Source organism: Silurus aristotelis (genome assembly GCF_946808225.1).
Source record: "Silurus aristotelis genome assembly, chromosome: 18".
Classification (NCBI taxonomy): domain Eukaryota; kingdom Metazoa; phylum Chordata; class Actinopteri; order Siluriformes; family Siluridae; genus Silurus; species Silurus aristotelis.
The window spans coordinates 4,533,728-4,555,837 of record NC_139591.1 but is presented as its reverse complement, the minus strand read 5'-3'; the positions used below and the strand labels follow the sequence as shown (position 1 = coordinate 4,555,837).

The following is a 22,110-nucleotide window of genomic DNA, read 5'->3' as shown; positions in this document are numbered from 1 at the left end:
TAATAAATTCAACAAAGATAGATTATTATTAAAAAGGGCAAAGGATGGGTTGGACTTTTGGATAACTCATGAGCAGTAAATGTGTTTAGTTGTCAGACTTTCAGGACATACTAGGTGTTACCTGGTTTTGTTTTCTAAAGGTAGCTTTTACTGGTGTAAATCACACTAAAATTGACCCTAAACATCTAATTTTATTGGAAAATATTGAGGAGTGTTTAAAGGGCTGCACTTTTTTATATCTTTTAATCACTAAATTTCAGTCAAATTTTGCATATGATTTTTTAATGTTAAATGATTTAACTTCATATAATGTCAAATAAGGCACTATAATAGGAAAAGCAAAATTGCATTTACTGTGTGGGAAGGATGATACTTAGCACTTTTCTTATAACAAATTTCAAAGTCCATTTTTAAATAAAGCAAAAGGTATTGAAATAAAAAATACAGTGACTACCAGAGAGTCTGGACATCTGAATAAGCTGTGTGTCTGTAGGCTATGTATAACCCTGGAAAGAAAGATTTTGTTATTATTTTCTGTTTTATATTAATTGTATAATAACAGCTATCAGGTAGTGTGATTTGAACTTAACTGGGAAGGGTCTCTGTAATGGAAGTTACTCCTTTACTCCATTTATGCTAGAGCAAAACTTTAAAATCCGGTTTTAGTGGTTTTAGTGGTTTTAGTGGTTGGGATCCACACGGGAGAAACATATTTCAGTTCAGGAATTCCAGAAGTGTATAATGTAACACATTTTACTATGGGAAGAGTTTACACACACACACACACACACATACACACACACACACACACACACACACACACACACACACACACACACACACACACACACACACACAGAGACACATAAATATACACACAGCAGTTGATGTGCACTTAGTGACGCTGGATATATTATTGCTTTCACAATTAGCGGTAAATGTAAATAAATCAACAGAATATTGACTGCAGCTATGATTAACATGATCTTGACCAGTTACTATAATATCCATAGGTTTACTTAACAGCCTGGTCGGTTAATTTAAAAAAAATTTGTAATGCATATATATTTTTTTTACAGATTTACGATAATGCCTTTGTGGTTGTTTTACAGCGGTGTGTGAAAAGAAGTGCCAGAATGGAGGGCGCTGCATTGGGCCCAACCGCTGTGCATGTGTGTATGGTTTCACAGGTCCACAGTGTGAAAGAGGTAAACACAGGCAAACATTTTCTCATCTGTTTCACTGTTTTTTACTACACTGTTTTAAACTGTGTATAATATGCTGCATATGACTGGCGGGAAGAGAAAAAGGTTTCCTTTGTGCAGTACACAAATTCATATCTAGTCTTTTGCCCTTTCCACAAGTTTACACTCTTTTATCATTCTTGAGCTAGTTTATGGCAGAATTCTGTCAATTTCCCATTGAAATACCGGTCTTTTTCTTGTTGGTTTTTACTATAGACAGAAGTAAATATATGATGTGTATAAGAATCTGCATATTGTTTTGATGCTTGAATTTTGATTGTTTTGAAACACCCAGTCTAATTATTCTTTGGTTAAGGTTTGGTGATTGAATTGGCCTGACTAAACCTGACTTCCACATTTTCCCTTTAAATAAGTTCTCTGTTGTGTTGGCAGTGTGTTTCAGGTCTTTGCATGGTGAATCATCATCAATGATTAGTGAATTTAATAAATAATTAGTGAGCTAACTTTCTAAAAGCAGCCATGACAAAAGCATACAAGCTCTGCAATCATGCAAGCACAACCCATGACACTTTCTCCACCTTGACTAACTGATGAGCTTGTATGTTTTGGCTCATGAGCAGATCCTTTCTTAATCCTTGTTCATCTTGGCTCCAGAATATTTGTGGATCTATGTATTTCTTTGCAAATTTCAGTCTGGCCTTCCATTTTTTTTTTATGACTGAGTGCTTTGCATCTTGTGCTATGGCCTTTATATTTCTGCTTTTAATGTCAGTGGATTGTGACGGTGAGTGCCTTACCCCTGCTGTATGGAGGTTGTTGTTTATTGGCTTTTTCTTCACAGCTCTTACAGTGTTTCTGGTAACAACTGCTGCTGTTTTTCTTGGCTGACCTTTTTTTGACGTGTGGTTATCAGTACACTAGCAGTTCCCTTCTTTTTCAGGACATATCAAATTGTTGTGTCGCTATGACAAATACTTGTGCACATGCTTGTATAAATTTTTCTGCTTTTCTTAGTGTCAAAATGGCTTGATTTTATTTCTCATAGACCTTTTGATTTTTATGTGTATACTTTTTTAATAACAAATGTAGTTTTCACAAGTGAAACCCAGAGCTTATATCAGGAGGAGTACCACTTGGAAAATGACTAGTGCCCTGTTTCAAGGTTTTGTAACATATATCAGGTAGATCAGGAAATGAAAAGCTGGGTGTTACTAGAATTTGAACTCATGAACTTCCGATCTGATCAAACTGCCCCGTGTTGGGCCCTTGGGCAAGGCTCTTGAGTCTCAACTGTTCAGTTGTATAAATACATTTATTGTTATTCACTCATATAAATCTTTTTAATGGCAGACCCAAATGTTTTAGTGTTTAGTTTTAGTGTTTTATATATATATATATATATATATATATATATATATATATATATATATATATATATATATATATATATATATATATATATATATATATATATATATATATATAAATTTATTATTATTATTAATTTATTTATTTAATTTTACAATTTTAAATAAAATGCCTGCCTGGTTAAATAATATATAACATAATATTTATTAAAAAAATGTATTTTAAATTAAATAAAAAATAATTATTAATTGTTAATATGAAAGAATTAATGCAATACACTTCATATATATATATATATATATATATATATATATATATATATATATATATATATATATATATATATATATATATATATAGTAATGACTTAATTATATTTAATTCGGATGATACACAGGTGTTGTCACTAACCTTTCCCAGCACAGTAGAGTACCAGTTTGTAAAAAATCGCATTTATGTTTGTCTGTTTCTTCTGTGTGAGTGTGTATGTCTGGGAAAGACATCAGAAGTGTGTGGTGAGTGAAAGCAGATGTTAGTGAACTAGGCAGTGTTGAATTTTACAGTTCAGGGTGACGGTGGGAAAACCAATATCTTTTTTTTCCATGCTCTGAAGTGCTTGGTCAGGCAGGTAAAACCATGTAAAGCACCCAAACCACAAAAACCTCCTGCTACACTATTAATAACTGACTATGCCAATCCTGTCCAGGCAAGTGCACTGTGTATTACCCCACATGTAGAGGATGTCTGTTTTTTGGGGTCAGATAATAAGTGTCTTTGCCTGGCAGGTTGAAGAGGAATAAAATGGTTTTAAAGTTGTACAGGGCTTCTGACCTCTTTCAGTGTCTGTCATCAAAGCCCCTGTAATCAAAAAACAGGAATGCTTTTCAAGTCACTTGTTGATGCAAACACCAGGCTACAATCAACACTGGCTTTTCCTGTAGACCACATACACACCTTCATGTGTGTGAGAGTTAGAAAGTTTGCAAACAAAAAAAAGAGAAAATAAACTGTTAGAAAATGTGGTAGAGGTTAAAATGGTTCTTAATTATTGAACATGTCAATAACTTTTTTTTCTTCCTGGAACTGATTATTGGGTAAAACAAATGAAATATAATAAGTTCTGATTTAAATGAGAAATACGTTGAATTCAGAATTTTAAACACTAGTTACGCTAGAGTCCTGTGTATAAGTACTAGAGTGCTTTATATCTTATATACATATTGTACTGATAAAATATAAGATTTAATGTTTGATTTTGAGAACATATTTTGTTTACACTTGCATTTGAACTGCATGTTGCCTTTATTTGTATGAGTTAAATATAGGGTTAATTATGATGCAGAATTTTGAGTGCAAAAGTTTTTTTTTCTGAGGGCCACATAACTTTTCCTTGCTTTAATGGGGATTTTCCTTGCTTTTAAAGATATTTATTATGCCTTCTAATGCTAGATTTGTTTATTATTTTGTTATGCACCGTACAGACAAATGAGCATTACTTTTCAACAGATATACAGCCTATTAAAAGAGAATATTACCATCATAATGACATTTTTTTCTCATTTATAGCTATATGGCGTGTTGTGTAATAATGAATGTACCATTCTGTTGTTTTTTGGGTGAATCTAACGAATAATTAGGCTACGTTAATAACTAAGGGAATTTTTTTTTAAAACCAACCTTTATTGCCAAATACAGGTGTGATATGAGTAAAACATACATTTAAAAATTTATTTTTAAAATGTTTCTAGCATTGTTCAGAGGCCCGTTCGAAATGTGGGGGCGAACCATATTTGGCCCGCAGGTCAAAGTCTGGGGACCCCTGCTTAAATGAGTAAATTAAGATTTATTTTATGAAACTTTGGACAAGATTCAGGAGGTCAAACAATATGCAAACCAACAAGTAAACTTCATCCTTTTTAATAAAAATAGTGAAGAAAAAACCCACATTTTGAATAATTACTGCCTTCACATATTCTGAAAAATAAAAATGCTTTTCAACAAACAGAAAAGAATGCAGAATGTGCTCTTAGGATGTGTGCTAAAACTCTTTGACTGCATGAGGCATAGACTTGCTTTCAGGTGCATGAAATTTCCAAAATGGGTGAATCTTCTGGTCAAACTCCTTCCTAATGTAGATCATATGCTTCTTGCCGTGTCTCAGTTTTGCGCCGGATAATTCTACAAGAAAGAACAAACGCAACAGCTTGAGCGAAATCTGCTTGTATAACGGTGTAAAAGTTCAGCCATCATCAACACTTTTGGATTTGGTTCAAGGTTGATAGTGGTAAGTTCAAACATAAGTCGATAATTCAAAGAGAATATAGTGGACCCCCTAGGAAATTCCAAAAGCAAGATTAAAAAAGGAGCATTGGAATCGGATTGACCAGCACTAGGCATCTCTACAGGATGAGCTTTTCATATCCAAATTCTCCAAATAACAATAAATCATTAGTGTATGTCTGCAGTTTCCATTCTGAAATGCATGCTACCAAATGCAAACCCATAATTCGTATTATTCAGTGAAAACAGTCTTTCTGGCAAATGTTTCTCTTTCTAAATAGCTTCCTGTCTTGGTTTCCAAGCTTTTTCTGTAAATGTTTACAAAACAGTATAAAAGCAGTCTTATAGTTTCAGCGCTTGGACTGTTGATGTATCCCAGCACAGCTGTATGTCCCCTTTACTTGTCATCTGTAAACGTGACTACATGCAGACGAGAAAGAGCTTAAAGGCACTGTGTGTTTATGCCAGACCTTAAAGAGGAAACCTAAAGAGTAACAATGATGGATGTGAAGGAATCCCTGCAATCAAACACTCTGGTCACATTTATGTACTGTTAGATGACCGTGTCATGCCTGGGGAAAATTGTTTGTACACGGTTTTACAGAAATTATAGTCGAAAATCTTACATTTAAACACATATGTTCTTTTTTTTAATACTCAGAGCAGTAAACACTATGGACTCGTAGTCTGAAGTTAATGCACTGATCAATATATGTGTTAAATACACTATATAAAAAAAAAATTGACCTTTCCAACCAGTTGTGGTTCTTCTTAAAACTGTTATGACAAAGCTGGAGGCACACAATTGTACAGGGTGTCTTTGGATGCGTTATAATAAAATTTAGCAATCACTTGAACTTAGAAACTCAAACCTGTTTCAGCAGGACAATGCTCCTGTGCACTATAGCTTGCCTCAGATATGCTTTACATGGTTTCGAGAGGAAGATCTTGAGTGGCCTGCTATAGAGCTCTGATCTCAACCCTACAAAACACCACTGGGATGAATTGGAACACTGACTGCACCCCAGGCCTCCTCACGTACATCAGTACCTGACTTTACTAACACCCTTGTGGCTGATGAACACAAATATCCACAAGCACATTTGAAAATCAAATGGAACATCTTTCCGGAAGATTGGAGGGAATTATTTTGGGACTAAATGTGGAATGTGATGCTCAAAAAGAACATACCATACTTATGACTAGGTGTTGGCAAACCAATTTGCTCTTCTTTCCAGATTACAGAACAGGTCCATGCTTCTCCCAGGTTGTCAACAAAATGTGCCAGAGCCAGGTCAGTGGCATCGTGTGCACTAAGACGCTGTGTTGTGCCACCGTTGGCCGAGCCTGGGGTCACCCGTGCGAGGAATGCCCTGCTCAACCACAACCCTGCCGTAGAGGCTTCATCCCCAACATCCGCACTGGAGCCTGCCAAGGTCAGTATTCATCTCACAGATATCATTCAAATCCAGCTGTTTAATCAGGTTAATCTATACACTTAACCGTAGGTGGTGTGGTATTGTGCATGTCATCTTATCAAATTCATTCAGATCCCAGATTCTTGAGATGAGCAGCACAGAGAATTCTTTTTTTCAGTACAGGAAGCATAGCATAGAAAGAAGCTCCACTCAGGATGAAGCATTATTACAGTGAAAACACGTGGTCTCAACGTATACAGAACGAGCAACTGTTTATGCATTTGGATGCAATGTTTTACAGTAAATTGATGTGCTATATACATAGACATAGACTATTTCTGGTTAACTTTAAATCTTCACTTGATTTGAGAGAAGTGGTCTTCCTGTGTGGTAGCCTGCACTCGAAGCAGAAGCACAGGCTAGGCTTTGTGACCCCCCTGTGATTGTGCACAACTGGAGGAGGCAGCGTTGCTCTGTTGTGCTGGAATGAAGGAGGAGTATTCACTGCAGTCACCCCCTCACACAGCACCTGATATAGAACAATCACACGATTTGTCCAGTATCTGCCTTCAAAGTGTTCACTTCCATCCCAGGGCCTGTAGGAAAGAAGCTTTTCGGAATTGTGAGCGTCACATTTGTGTGTGTAATGCTTTTTAAGGATTTCCTCCAATAAAAAGCCAGGACGTTTTGATACCCCCCATATACATCTTGGCTTTGGTTTCAAAGTGGATGCTCTGCATACTGTAACAATTTAGCATAGGCTCTGCACAAGATGCATTTTTTCCTTTGCCAAGTCGCAACACCAACATGAGCACCACAGGCCCATCTGGAATAACTTTATTTGACCTGTATCACATTTTTGAAAAAAGGGTTAAAAACAATAGGTTTCAGACCCAGTTTTTTAGTTATAGAAGCCAAAAACTGAGTAAAATCACCTTATTTCTGTTAAATCCTCCAAAAGCACTAGGATGAAAAAACTTCACTACTTAATTTGATTTGACTTCTTCATGTACAGCTTTAGCATGTCTGAACAGCACATTTCTGAACACTGTAAATCTCAATGAAGTTTAAGGGTTAGACTAAAGTGAAGCTTAAAAATACCTCTCAATAATACAGTTCCCACTGAATCTTTCAGTCGTGTTTAGTGTAATTTTTCCAGTGACTTCATGTCTTTCCTGTCTCTGCTGATTAGATTTTTTTTTTGCTTGGCAATAGGACACTGTGGGTGTTTACATTTCATTGTAGACCAATTAAAATGAAGCTACTCCTTGAAATCCTCATCAGCTGCTGTCCAGCTGCCAGTTTCTCTGCAGCTTGTCTACCCACGTTCCTGTATAAGGGACTCTTATTTAAAGAGTGTAGGCTTCAGGCGAATATTAGTGAGACATGAATGGTGCTAATGTCTTGCACAGTATTGTGCCTTATTGTCTAACATATTGTGTAAGGGTTGGATTGGTCTTTTAAATCTTAGCAATACACTATATGGACAAAAGTATTGACTTTCCCAGTTGTATGTGGTCGTTTCCCAAACTGTTATTGCAAAGCTGTAGGCACACAATTGTATATGTCTTTGAATGCAGATGCATGAAACCGAAACCTGTTTCAGCATGATAATGACCCTGTGCACAAAGCAAACTCCATGAAAATGTGCTTTGCATGGGTTTGGGTGGAAGATCTCCTGCTATTGAGCTCTGACCTCAACGGTATTGGAAAACTTTTTAGATGAATGTGAATGCTGACTGCTTCAAGTCCACCGCACCTCACCTTCATCAATACCTGGCTTTACTAACAGCCTTGTCTCTGAATGAGCACAAATCTCCACAAACACACTCCAAAATTTTGTGGAATCTTCTCAGAAGAGTGGAGGGGATTCTGGGACTAGATATGGAATGTGATGCTCAAAAAGCACATACCAAACTTATGTCCGGTGTCTGAAAACTTTTGACAGTGTAGTGTATTAAATGTCTGTGTTTATTTCAGTTAATTTAATTTCCACTATCCTCTATATCAGCGGCCCCCAAAACTTTTTTGCGCCACGGACCGGTTTAATGTCAGACAATCTTTTCACGGACCGACCATTAAGGTGTGGCGGATAAATACAACAAAATAAAATTATATGGCCAGCATAAAAAATGGTATTTAAAATATAATAATAAACATAAATCCACTGTGTTGTTTTTTGTTCATTTTGCTCGCTTGGGGGTTTCAATTTAGCGGTAATGTATTATGTGTTAGCGACCAGAGCAGCCTCTCTAAAAAGCTAACGGATGTAGGTAAGACCTGTGACCGAGGCAAACATCTTGACATGCATCAAGAGTGAGTCATAGACAGATGTGGCGGAGAGAATCCGGTAATTTTCCAAAATAAAACCGTTCAGAATCAGATAATAAATAAAACGGAAATAATGTAAGTTATGTATTCTTTCTGTGCGGCCTGGTACCAATTGACACACACGGTACCAAGAGGCCCGAGGGTTGGGGACCACTGCTCTATATGACTTTCTTATCATTACATGATTTGTGAAAATATAGAACATGCTTTTTACACTGTTTATAATTCTTTGTACAGATGTTGATGAATGCCAGGCTGTGCCAGGTCTGTGCCAAGGAGGAAACTGCATCAACACAGTAGGATCATTTGAGTGCAAGTGTCCCGCTGGGCATCGGTTAAATGACATCACAAATAAGTGTGAGGGTAAGCAAGTATGGGTTTTTCAATGTGTTTCTTGTGTCAGGGAGTAGAGTTGGTGTCCGATTTAGATTCCAGTAAAACACACTAAACATAAAGACCATGAAACAAAATATAAGTAGCGGCAAAAAGCTTAAACATGGAATGAGTAGGAAACAGTGACAAATGCAAATATATACAAAAATTGTTGCAAAAGACTAATAGTGCTAATTAAACATAACCATGGATCAGATGTAAAGAGTTGTGTGTTCATTCTTTGCCACAGTCGCCACTGAGTCACTCACCAGGGATAAACTCACAATTGTAAAGCACAAACTTATAGGAACTAGACTTATATACTCATTTATACAACTTCATAACCACTTTATCTCTATAAAGCTGCTTTGAGACAAATGTTAAAACAATTGTTAAAAGACTTAAATTGTTAAATTGTGGCCATTATGTTGATTATTATCAGTATGAGTTTAGATGATGGAAACATATCTGTGTGGCACTTAATGGAATTTAGATTCTTTTATTGAAGTCAAAGAAAGAAAAACAATGTGTTTGCCTGTTAAAGCATGCTAACTGATATCAATTAAGTGAAATAAATGTAATAATAGTTGGCTGGTAGTGATCTTCTAGTATTCTAGTTTCATTACAGGGTGATTGAATGATATTTAGTTTGAATTATTTTGTATTCATTCATTGAAAAATATTACATTCTTAAGTATTGTGATGGCATAATATCCCCATAATATCCCCATTATATCCCCATAATACCGGCAAGGTGAGACAGCGTGGTAGGATACTTTACTGTCTGAAAAGTGCTCTAGTTATGGGAATTGCTGCATCTAAGTGCTGCTTGGTTGTAGTTTACTTAACTAGCAGTTCAGTGCTAAGACCACAGTTCAAATGACAGAGGTAAATGTGGGGACTCGCTTCACTTCACTGCTATTCTGATATGTGTGACAATTCATAAACTCGACCAAATTCTCAGAGCATGCAATGTTTCATTTTATTCCCAGACTATCAAAATACTTCTTTGCGCTGAATATAAAAATGTAAATAGAGACTTAAAGTTAATAAGTAAAAGTAAATATATATATATATACACAATAAGGACAAAAGTATTTGTTTCTTTTTTCTCAAACTGTTATTGCAAATCTCAAGGCACACAATTGTATCAGATGTCTTTGGATGCAGTAGCAAGAAAATTTCCCTTTACTTGAACTAGGAGCCCCAAACCTGTTCCAGCTTGACAATGCCCCTGTGCACAAAGCCAGCTCTATGAAGATCAAATCAAATCAAAATCAAATCAAGTTTGATTAATACATTACCGCTAAATTTCATCAAGATATACTTTAAATGGAGTTAATTGGAGTGGAAGATCTCCTTCCACTAGAACATCTTCCCAGAGGAGTGGATGGGATTCTAAGAGCAAATTGGGACTAAATGTGTAGCACATGCCATAATTATAAGCAGGTGTCTGCAAACTTTTGGCAATAAAGTGTATACCTATATACAGTATATATATATATTGTCAAGGGAAAATACTATAGAAAAGAAACAGCTCTCTAAGGATTAAAGCAGTACTAGATAACATGGTGCTCACACAAAATATTGACACTTTGGACACAGTTTTAATATGTTCACTTAGGGTGTACTCACTTTTGTTGACAGCTATTTTGACAATAATGTCTGTATGTCAAGTTATTTTCAGAAGACAGTAAAGCTGCACATTGACTATTCTAAAATGTTTCATTTCTATAGTATTCAAGTACCTTGAGAAGATATACAAAAATTTGCATGCGGAAATGTGAGGGGTGTACTCACTTTTGTGTACTATATACACAATGGACACAATATGTTTTCAACTTTACAATAAAAATTTTATTGATTTATATATTTTACTCTCCTAGTACCAATATATGACTGATTCCAGTTGTATCAGGGATTGTATAGCCTACAGTTTAAGACTCTCTTCTCTCCGATTATCTGCAGATGTGGATGAATGTTCCACTATTCCACATGTGTGCGAAGGAGGACAGTGCACCAACTCAGTTGGGAGTTTCTCCTGTGTGTGTCCATCTGGATCTGTGCTGTCTGCAGACAAGACTCGATGCTTTGGTGAGTGTAGGCTATGACCGAACACCTACATTTTTTAACCAGGAGACAAAGACAGTTTAGGACTAACCAGACAGATGTTATGCAATGCGAATTTGAGGGCCACCAAAAAAAGAAAAAAAACATTTGGTCTCAAAAGTCTTAAACATCAAGTTTAATTCAAAAGAATGGATTTTTTTTCACAGATCACCGTGAACATAATTTTTTATGATTTTGGCATATATTTCTTTCACTTATTTAGTTTCAAGAATTTATATCTTGTCTGTGAGTCTGTGTGTCATGTGAAATGTTTTATATCTGTATTTGGTGCTTGTTGAGGCAAGTGCAGGGAATACTACGCTTCAAAAGTATGCAATGAAAATCATACAGTGCCAGTGACTGGACCTCAACCTGCAATTACTCCAAACAACACATCGTTCCAGCCTGAAAGACAGAAACATAATTGAATTCACTATCATCATAACATCATTCGTAAATTGCTGTATTTGAAATCAAACCAGATTAGTAATTACACTGCAGTTAAACTATGTGCTTGTTTGGCTAGCATTGTTTGAACTCAAAAGTAGGCTAAGTCAAGTCAAGTCAAGTTTATATCTATAGCGCTTTTCACAACAGACATTGTCTCAAAGCAGCTTTACAGAAATTAACAGTTAAGGTAAACGATGTGTATTTATCCCTGATGAGCAGCCGTGGTGACTGTGGGATGTTATGAGGAAGAAACCTTGAGAGGAACCAGACTTCTCATTTGGGTGATATCAAGGGTGTGATTATAAATCATTGAACAATAAAGCTAACAATTTCAACTGTAAGATAGGAGGAGGCAGAACAGTACAGCATCTCCTGAGATTTATACCTGGTGTGTGTTATTGATAGGAGCGGACTGTGGGGCATAAAAGGATCACAGGGTTTTTTTAGGATTCTGATTTTCATTGGTTTTGTGAATTACTTCTGTTTGTAACCAACATGCAGCAGATTTTAAGAAAGCCTGCAGCCTTTGAGGAGCTCATGTATTCAAGGAATTTTGTCTAAAACAAGATGTTCCAGCTGCCAAATGCATGTGGCCATAAACCAGCAGTCAAAGCATCTGGAGCTTGATGATGTTCGGTATCTAGAAGGTTTTAAAGTTTTCTGCTTGCACACTCAACAAATTAGAATTGCACTCCATTAATGAGCGCAAAATCACTCTTTTGAAGATAATGATCATTAGAGACCTAATGAATTTTCATTAGGTTCTAATTGAAAGTTCTAATTGTTTGGTCTTCACTGTAGTTGTGCAGTAGTGCTTTATGACACCAACTGTTAGTTACACACTGGATATAATCTTTTTTTTTGCAATAAATTGAAAATGGAGCACACTATTATTTGACGCATGTATGAATCTTAAAACTGAAGATTTTCTATTTCAAAGGCCATGAGGCACATGCACAGGGGCCGGCTGACCTAAATACTGCATGAAGTGCAGCTATCTTCCACACTGTAGCTATTAGAGTCGGCCCTGCACCTCAGTGCCTACTGAGATATGGATGTGTGCTGTGATGAAGAGCCTCATCAGATAAAACCTAGAGGCAGCAGATAGAGAGAAAGAGTGCTATAAAAAAGGCTGAATGTTGGAGTCTCATATCTTTCCTGCAGTGTATTTTTAATCACCGTAAGAATCTCTGGAGTGTTTTACAAAATCTGTTTGCCGTTTGTATTTTTACAACCCTAAATCTAAAAAAGTTGGAACTCTGTGTAAAATGTAAATACAAACAGAATGCAATGATTTGTGCATCGAGTAAACCAATATTTGACAACTTTTTTAGGAATTACGGTTGTATAATAGCAGATAAAATGAGAATGCATAACTTTGTAGCTTCTGTACACTATTTTATTATGGGATACACATGATTATCATGTGATAAAAACAAATACTGCAAGTTAAAAGTGTAAAGTACTGCACCTTGAATAAAAACATATCTACAATTACTGAGCAGAATTTGCTCATGTGACAACCTGCAATATGTATATTTAAACAATAATTATATTTACACAAAAAAAAGAACGTTTTTAGGATTTATTTTCAGTGAAACTATATTAGACTATATTAGTTGATTATTTTCTTCAAGAGCCACTTTATTGCACTTATACAGATGCAATCTGCCAATACTAAACTTTTTGTTTCAATAATGTCATATTGTACATTAAATGTATTTATTATTACATTTAATTGTGTTGAAAGTCCATCTAAATGTCCATGTAACAAGTTTGCATTTCTCACTTGCAAAATATTTGTAGCAACTATAATAATTGTGGCCTCAAAGTGTAATTTTTTTCTTTCGAAGACTAAAACAACAGCTTACAAGGCTACTAAAATATGAACAAGCCTTATGTAATATGTACTTAAATATGCCTTACCTCAGACTTCTTCCAAATATGCTAAACATCACCTTAACTATATTTATGTGAAGCTTGTGCCATACAAGTCCATGTGTAACTGTTACTATAGAAACCAATACATATTAGAATATGCTGATTAATATCAACCCGTGATTTCTTGAATCAAAATCAAAATTCTTTCAACCAATCAAAATCACAGACTCCTCTCTATCATGGACATTTACACTAAACGCTGCATCCGCAAACACACACACACACACACACACACACACACACACACACACACACACACACACACACACACACACACACACACACAAACACACTCACACACACACACACACACACACACACACACACACACACACACACACACACACGCACACACACACATACACATACAGTGTTATTGAGCTGTTATTAACTCAAATTCAAACACACACTCAAATACTCGATACAATTCATATACATCCGAAGTCTACAGCACCACTCATATTATAATAATAACTCATATTATAATATAACTGTTTACATTCTGTTTTCGCACCTACTCAATTGCTGCTGTTGCTGCTAAACATTTTGTGTATATGTTTACAAGTACACTCATATTTACAGTTCTTTTTTGCACATTCTACTGTATAGCATATTATACACTAGGTTTACTGCCTGGCACTATTTTGTGTATTTTTTCGTCTTTGTCACCGTCTTTTGTCTTGCACTGTTTGCACTACTTTGCGCATGATGCATTTTATGTGGTGAGGACAACTTTCTTTATTTCTTAGCCCCTTGTGTTTTGTATGTAGCTCTGTGTTGTTTTATGTAGCACCAGGTTTCTGGAGAATCGTTGTCTGTAGAATGCACTGTGTCAGCTATATATGGTTGAAATGACAATAAAAAGATTTTTAAATGGACTATGGTGTGTCTGTGTGTGTTTAAGGCCAGCACACAGGCTCCTGTTTTGCAGCTGTGTTGAGTGGACGCTGTGCTCAGGAGATGTCTGGGCACCAAACTAAAGCACAGTGCTGTTGTGACAGAGGCCGCTGCTGGGCCCGAGGGACAGTGCCAGAGATTTGTCCTAGTCGCAGATCTGGTAAGAGCTTTCCCCTTGAAGTCCATAGACATTCTCTTGTTCATAGGTGAATGGATGCTCAGCTCATTCCTTGCACTATGCAGTCTGTGGACCTGCAGTTAGAGGACCTTTGTGTTTTTATGTGATACAAGTTAATGCCAGTGTTTGTGCTACAGTTAATCATTCAGACTGTATCTTTTTGTACCTCTCAGATGAATTTCACAGGTTGTGTTTAGAGGGAGGATATCCAGATGTGGATCCTGGCATTAAAGTGGACAGAGTTCCTCACCAGCCCTTTGATGGCCAACCACTTTATCCAACAAATGGGAATGGTCCAATATATCCAGAGCTTCCACACATCCCTCATATCCCTCAAATCCCACAAGTCCCTCAAATCCCACAAATCCCTCATGTCCCTCAAATCCCTCAAATTCCTCAAATTCCTTATATTCCTATTAATGGGCATGGCAATGGCAATGGACAAAGACCACAAGGACCTGTTGGTAAGCAAAAGTTTGGAAAGAAATGTTTTTCATGATAATGTAAAGATATGTTGATTTGTATTAAGGTTAATAAATCTGTATATTAATATATTTTTGTGTACCAAGTTAAGACTTTACATGGGCATAGGTTACAGATTGTGTGTTTCTTTTCCAGTTAGTTTAAATCAGACAACAAACAAATGCCTACTGATGCCTAACTTGTGTCTTAATGGCCGATGCATCCCAGTGGGGTTTGGTCACCGCTGTGAATGTAACATTGGTTACAAATTGGACAGTCAAATGGAGTGTTCAGGTAATTCCAATTAAATTTAAAAAGCTTTCTAGCAGACACTGTCATCTATTAGTGGTGTAACAGTACACAAAATTCACGGTTTGATACATACCTCAGTTTTTAAGTCATGTTTCGGTTGGATTTCGGTACAGTTGGGGGGAAGAAACGCAAAATATAGTAGTGCTTTTCCTATTTTCATTATTGCAGTTTATTATTATTATATAAATAATACAAATATTAACATTTGTGAACAGTTTACATAGCATCAACATCGAGGTCGTCAAAAAGCAAAATGATTCGCCACAACACTGTATTCCACACAGCTTCCGAGTTTGTATAATACAACCACGAAATGCATAATTAAGGAAATTGGATTTCTCACGATCTTTTCTTGTGGGGTCATAAATCCTTTTACCTGCCCACAAAAAAAATGTGTGAATGACCGGCGACTCAGGCGAAAGTTTAGTTTCCATTCCAGGTCACTAAACTACAGCAATACAACCCTCTCCCACAAGTCCTTACTACGGACCTTCATCGGACCCAATCTTGCTTTATTAAGAGCAAAACATTTCATAAAAATTGCGTGCATAAGAAAAAATGGGACTCCATGTTGCGGAAAACAGGACAAAGGCTAATGTGCGCATGTCACAAAGTAATTTCGATTGAAATCATGGGCACATGCAAACTCCTTATCACATTAGATAACGTCTCATGTAAACATCCCACCGAATCTTTCAATCGTAATGATTTTAATCGGATTGACAAAAAAAGTCCACATAAACATGGCTACTGAGCTATATGAATGACAAAGCTGCAGAGCTACATTTGTAGATCAGTGAAATATATCATTCCATCTGTTATGAGTTTTGTGCGTGTTTTATAGATGTAGATGAATGTGCTTCTGGACCGTGTGCAAATGGAGACTGTGTGAACACTGCTGGCTCTTACTACTGCAAGTGTCATACCGGCTTTCACAGGCCTCCAGGCAAGCAAGCCTGCATTGGTGAGTCTTCAATAATGCAGCACACTTACTAGATTTAATTTATTAGGGTGGATTAGTGCATTTTAATATAAACAGTTTAAATAGCGCCCATCCGAAAACGAAAGCCTTTAATGACAGGTTACATCACATTGAGATAACTTCAGTTAAGAGATAAATAGTTCTAAGGGTTTTTTCTATAGTGCACTTAAATGAAGAAAAATTGTTTTATCTATTTGTTTATTTGCTCATAATTACATTAAATGGTAAACCTTGAATAAACTCAAAACTCTTAAGCCAATTTTCTTAGTGCACCTTATTGAAGCTGTGGTGTTGTGTGCTTTCTGACAGACACTGATGAATGCCTGCATAACGGATTGCTTTGTCAGAACGGCCGCTGTCTGAACACGCTAGGTAGCTTTCGGTGCATCTGCAACGCAGGCTTCCAGCTAACACCAGATGGCAGAAATTGTATGGGTAAGACATAAACTCTGCAGTGAAATTAAAAATTTCCGATATGTCTTCTTGGTTTTTTTTCACTACTGATTCTATCATATAGGTTGTATCAAAAATGTTTCAAGACTAACAGTGCTAACTGTGCTAACTGGTGCTATTCCGACCACGAGCGTTATTATGTCTGCTATTTCATCATCAACAGCAAGTTAGAACAAAGAGCAAACGTGAAATTCTGTGTAAAACTGGGCAAATTGGCCACAATTGGCGACAAGTCGTTCGAGGTGCTTCAGCGGCAAGTGCGCTTCAAGAGCGGAAGAACATCACTGGAAGATGACAAGAGATCAGACCTTCAACGAGCTCAACCCCCAAAAAACCATTCGGCAACTTGTGCATGATGATCGTTGGGGAACAATCCACATGATCTAACTTCCAGACCTAGCGTACTCACCAGATTTGGCTCATGCAGACTCTGCACTCTTCCCGAAGATGAAGCGTGTAGATAGCGTGTAGATAAATAAAGAATTTTCTTGTGAACAGAGCTAGTCTCGAAACGAGCTTTTTGATTCTAATGAGTACCGATATCACCCAGGACTTCATGTGACTGCATTATCTGGTCATCAAAATATAACCTTATGTATCTCAGAAGTTTCAAATTCTTTATAACCTTCATACACTTCAAACACTAAAGAACATTTCTTGCGTGGTTTTTCTTACAGACCATGATGAATGTTCCATAACAAACATGTGCTTGAACGGCATGTGCATCAATGAAGATGGCAGCTTTAAATGTGTCTGCAAACCTGGTTTTACACTCGCCCCTAGCGGGCGCTACTGCACAGGTGTGTTGTCATTTAACTTCTTGGTTTAAATTACTGATCCTCAGGGCACAAAGGTTATAAATTAAAATGATTGCTGAAGTTGTTGATTTGTTTGTTTCTGAGAGTGTTTATAATTTCTTTGTGTTCATTCTACTAGATATTGATGAGTGCTTGAACCCTGGTATCTGCATAAATGGGCGGTGTATAAACACAGATGGGTCTTACAGGTGTGAGTGTTTGGCAGGATTAGCTGTTGGGCCTGATGGTCGCTCATGTGTGGGTAAGGCATCTATCTATCTATCTATCTATCTATCTATCTATCTATCTATCTATCTATCTATCTATCTATCTGTCTGTCTGTCTGTCTGTCTGTCTGTCTGTCTGTCTGTCTGTCTGTCTGTCTGTCTGTCTGTCTGTCTGTCTGTCTTTCTTTCTTTCTTTCTTTCTTTCTTTCTTTCTTTCTTTCTTTCTTTCTTTCTTTCCCTCTCTCCTAATTTGAAGGCATTCTTGGAATCCTTAATCTCAGGAAAGAAAGTTGTTTACTGCAATATTAACGTGCATATTATACAGTCAACCGCAATTCGCAGTTCGGAATAACAACACTATTGTATTAAAGTGACATAATGTCTAGAATAATTTACTAAGATACTATAGGGGCTGCACGGGTGAGTCCAAAATTTAAGGATTTTCAAAACTCGTCTTAGAACCTAACCGGGGGACCACTGTATTACTATTATATACATTATAGGACTTAATTATTAATTGAATATTATTGAATATATAATGAAAATGTAACTCAACTCACTATAATGCAGAATCAGTGGGATCTTCATTTATCGATGCTTTAGAAAAAAAAACTGCGACTAAAACAGGGAAATTGGCACAGGTGGAAGTATAGTTTCTTTCCATAATCAGGTTTTCTGTATTGATTATTTTCTACTGTATTGCCTAATTTCTTCCATCTTTTCATATCCAGACACACATATGCGCAGCACCTGCTACGGAGCTATAAAAAAGGGTGTGTGTATTCACCCTTTCCATGGAGCGGTCACCAAATCAGTGTGCTGCTGTGCAAGTTCAGACTACAGCTTTGGGGAGCCTTGCCAGCCGTGCCCTGCCTTGAACTCGGGTACATCTGAAGCTTTTCATTCGAAATGACCCAAAACACTCTGTTAACCTGAAAACACTCATCCAGTCAAGTAATGCTTTTGGTCTGCTTCTATTTTGTGAGCTCATCCTGCTTAGCCGGAATTAGTAAATTAGCTAAGCTCAAGCCATCTGTAGATCTCTCCAGGGCTGCTCTATAGCTCAGTGACACTGGGAACCAGATCACACAAAGTCATACATGTCTAAATACTGTATGTTTTAAGGTTTAATGATTTTATAATTGTCTGGCAAAACCATCTCTACATCTACTCACCGTTATGATGGGGTTTTTTTATTCCCTAGGACCTGTCTTGATTTTTAGTCTCAGTACACATTTCATATACATTACACATGTTCCTCATATTATTTTTTTTTGCTGCTGTCTAGATAGGCAGCTGTTCATGTCTGAGCCTAAATAATGAGGACAGCATTGTGAATCTCCTTAGTTATGCTTATACTCTACTTATAAAATGTACCTTATTCTACGAGTATTGTACTAAAGTATTTCCATATGCACAGGCTTTAAATTCACTACATTTTTAATTGCAAAATCAGTCGTTCTTTTTGATTTATGTATGGATAAAAACTGAACTGGTCAAATAGGCAAGGCTCTGTTTTGAACTTGTTTTGATTGCCGCTTGGACGTGTGCACTATCACGACCAAACATTTCACCAGCAAGCAGAACATTTTAAGAGTAATGATGCAAATAAACCTGAAAACTGCTTTCAAATGCTGTTATTTTCTTTGGTTGTAAAAGAAATTGTTTCCTTTCTAGGTTTTGGGCTCATCAAAGTTTTAATAAATGTCAATCAGTGCACTTCATAGTATTTAGTCCTAACTTCAGGTTTTTGTTCTCCATGTGTTTGCATAGGGATTTTGCACAGGAGTTTTATGTTAGCTCAGATAGCAAATAAGTTTTTTTCACATCTAATTTGATTCAACCCTCAATTCTAGTGCATTGCTATTTGCTATTTCTTTTTTCCATATCAGTGGATTTGAAGACCAAATAAGATTTTTTTTCTCTCTCTCTTTTCTAGCGGGATTTAATGCCTTGTGTCCAAGCGGGATCGGATTTTCAGTCGACGGAACAGGTAATCCTCACTGCTGTAATAAATAGAATTGTACAGTATGGATTTGGTCCTGCCAGTTTATTTTCACAGAGTGTGAATGTCTGCTAAATGCTGCTGTTTTCTTTAACAGACATTAATGAGTGTGCACTGGATCCTGATATTTGCTCTAATGGAGTATGTGAGAATCTGAGAGGAAGCTACCGCTGTATCTGCAACTCAGGCTATGAGACTGACCAGAACAACCGTGCCTGTCATGGTCAGTGGGTTCATCTGTTTATAAATTAGGAAAATTATTTTATCATATTGGAGGTTATTATACAGATATACTTAACTGTTCTACTTATTTCAGCATACTATAACAAATGTCTTCATTCCCTTCCGTCCATCATACATTCATTCCCTCGATATGTGGAATTGTCAGAAATTTCACCTTGAAGCTGTACATAAGCTGTACATTCTTTTTTATACACCTGGCATTGTTGTGTACGTTTAATAATAAATAAAGAACAAAAAGAGTGACACCGTGCTCAAAGTGTGAGGCGAAGACTAAACAAACTTGCGGTCCGCTAAATAATGCGTTCATAATGGTTTTAACTATGTTTCGAAAGTAAATCATATTGCATTTGGTACACGTGTTTTGTGGACTGATTAAATACTTTTCATCTTCTTTCACCTCCCAAACTGAAAGGACATACTTTTGTTCTGTCTTTTATGGTTTTCAAGAGCTTCATTTTCAGCCTATTTTAATCCAGTGCATTTGGATTGTACATTCTGTAGCAGTTGTATTGATTTGTTAGAGATATTTTTCTCTTTGCAGATGTTGATGAATGCCTGGTGAACAGATTGCTGTGTGATAATGGATTGTGCAGGAATGTTCCAGGTAGCTACACCTGTACATGTCCACTGGGTTATGTCTTCAGACAGGACACAGACACGTGCGAAGGTAAGTTTATGCGGCCATATGCCGACATTCTTTAGAGGAGGAATGCTAGACAAGGGTCTCAGATTAAACTTATTTTAGTGTCCATCTTACTATTATCAGACTTCTCAATCAGAGTCTAAAATGCCTTTGCTTTGAAGTATGTTTACCGGCTGATGGCAGTTGCTTTTGACTTAAAATGGCACTTACTAGGGCTTTACAGTACACGTTTATGCAATTACTATCAGTTTAAATTAATTCTAGTTTATTTATAAAACACGTTCAGCAGCAGCAGCAGTGGCAGAAGGTGAGCAGTAGAATGATTGCTCAGTTGTATAAATGAGATCATTGTACACTGACCAGGCATTACATTACAACATTATAACAATATGACTGATGAAATGAATAACACAGATTATCTCGTTATCATACATTTTGAACATTTTGTCCTCAAAGTTGATGTGTTAAAAGCAGGAAAAATGGGCAAGCGTAGGGCCAAATTGACAAGCGGCAAATTGTAATGGCTAGATGACTAGGTCAGATCAACTCCAAAACTGCAGCAATAGTCAGAATCTATCAAGAGTGGTACAAGGATGGAACATTGATGAACCAGCAACAGGGTCATTGAGGGCCACAGACGAGCTACTGTAACTCAGATTGCTAAAGAATTTAATGCTCGATGCTTCAGGACTGTTTTGGCAGCAAAAGGGGGACCACAGTAACAGGCAGCTGGTCATAATGTTATGCCTGATTAGTGGTTATGCCTGTTCGGTGTGCTACCAATGTAAATGTGAGATAAGTAAAAGTAATAGTTGTGTAGGATGAGGCAATTCACAATTGTATTTACAAAAGTTTTAAAATCTGGCCCTCACAGTTACAAGTTTAATGAAAATTTCACAATTAGTGCATAGCGGCATGCTCCTTTTGTCCTTGTGATGAAACTCTGAGATTAAGCGTCTCAGCTTTATTTAATTTATTAATGTTTTTCAGTGAAAGCATTAGCATGGCCCCCCCCAACACCCCCCCCCCCCGCCTCTTTTCACTACACCCTAATGTATTATTGAGTCAAACTTTCGCTCATTCAGTCAGATGCATGTGAATTGGCAGTACAAGTAAGTTTTGGCAGGTATACTGGAGCCACAGGCAGAACAGCTGCATTACATTCGAGACGAGTAAGTGCTTGGTAGCAACACAAATATGAAACCATGCATAGTTCTAGTGGTTGCTATAGATTACACATTTCTCCGAAACACCCACAGCACTACTTTAAATTTTCCATTAGCCTTCTCTTTATTTGCCAATGAAAACAATTTCATTCTTCCTCTGGTTTCTCTGTCACTCTTTTGTAAATTCCTGCCTTACTCCTTTTCTATTTTTATCACAATGTTTCACTCAGCAGCTGTTCACACATGGGGATAATTTTTATCACTCAGTTAC

General features: G+C 36.8%; 1 protein-coding gene across 2 annotated transcripts in view; it reads left to right on the top strand.

Annotated features, from left to right (window-relative positions):
• Nucleotides 1-22,110, top strand: part of fbn2a (fibrillin 2a) — a 61,090-nt gene that overhangs the window by 7,616 nt on the left and 31,364 nt on the right. For both annotated transcript variants that reach the window (XR_014537794.1, XM_083568064.1), the window contains exons 5-19: nt 1,113-1,208; nt 6,092-6,289; nt 8,840-8,965; nt 10,943-11,068; nt 14,379-14,531; nt 14,723-15,013; nt 15,168-15,305; nt 16,168-16,287; nt 16,615-16,740; nt 17,436-17,558; nt 17,695-17,817; nt 18,514-18,666; nt 19,722-19,775; nt 19,885-20,010; nt 20,572-20,697. Coding sequence is in view for 1 of the 2 variants with exons in the window: in XM_083568064.1 (XP_083424190.1) it covers nt 1,113-1,208; nt 6,092-6,289; nt 8,840-8,965; nt 10,943-11,068; nt 14,379-14,531; nt 14,723-15,013; nt 15,168-15,305; nt 16,168-16,287; nt 16,615-16,740; nt 17,436-17,558; nt 17,695-17,817; nt 18,514-18,666; nt 19,722-19,775; nt 19,885-20,010; nt 20,572-20,697 (2,079 nt within the window). In the remaining variant the exon portion in view is untranslated. The remainder of the gene's footprint in view (nt 1-1,112; nt 1,209-6,091; nt 6,290-8,839; nt 8,966-10,942; nt 11,069-14,378; nt 14,532-14,722; nt 15,014-15,167; nt 15,306-16,167; nt 16,288-16,614; nt 16,741-17,435; nt 17,559-17,694; nt 17,818-18,513; nt 18,667-19,721; nt 19,776-19,884; nt 20,011-20,571; nt 20,698-22,110) is intronic.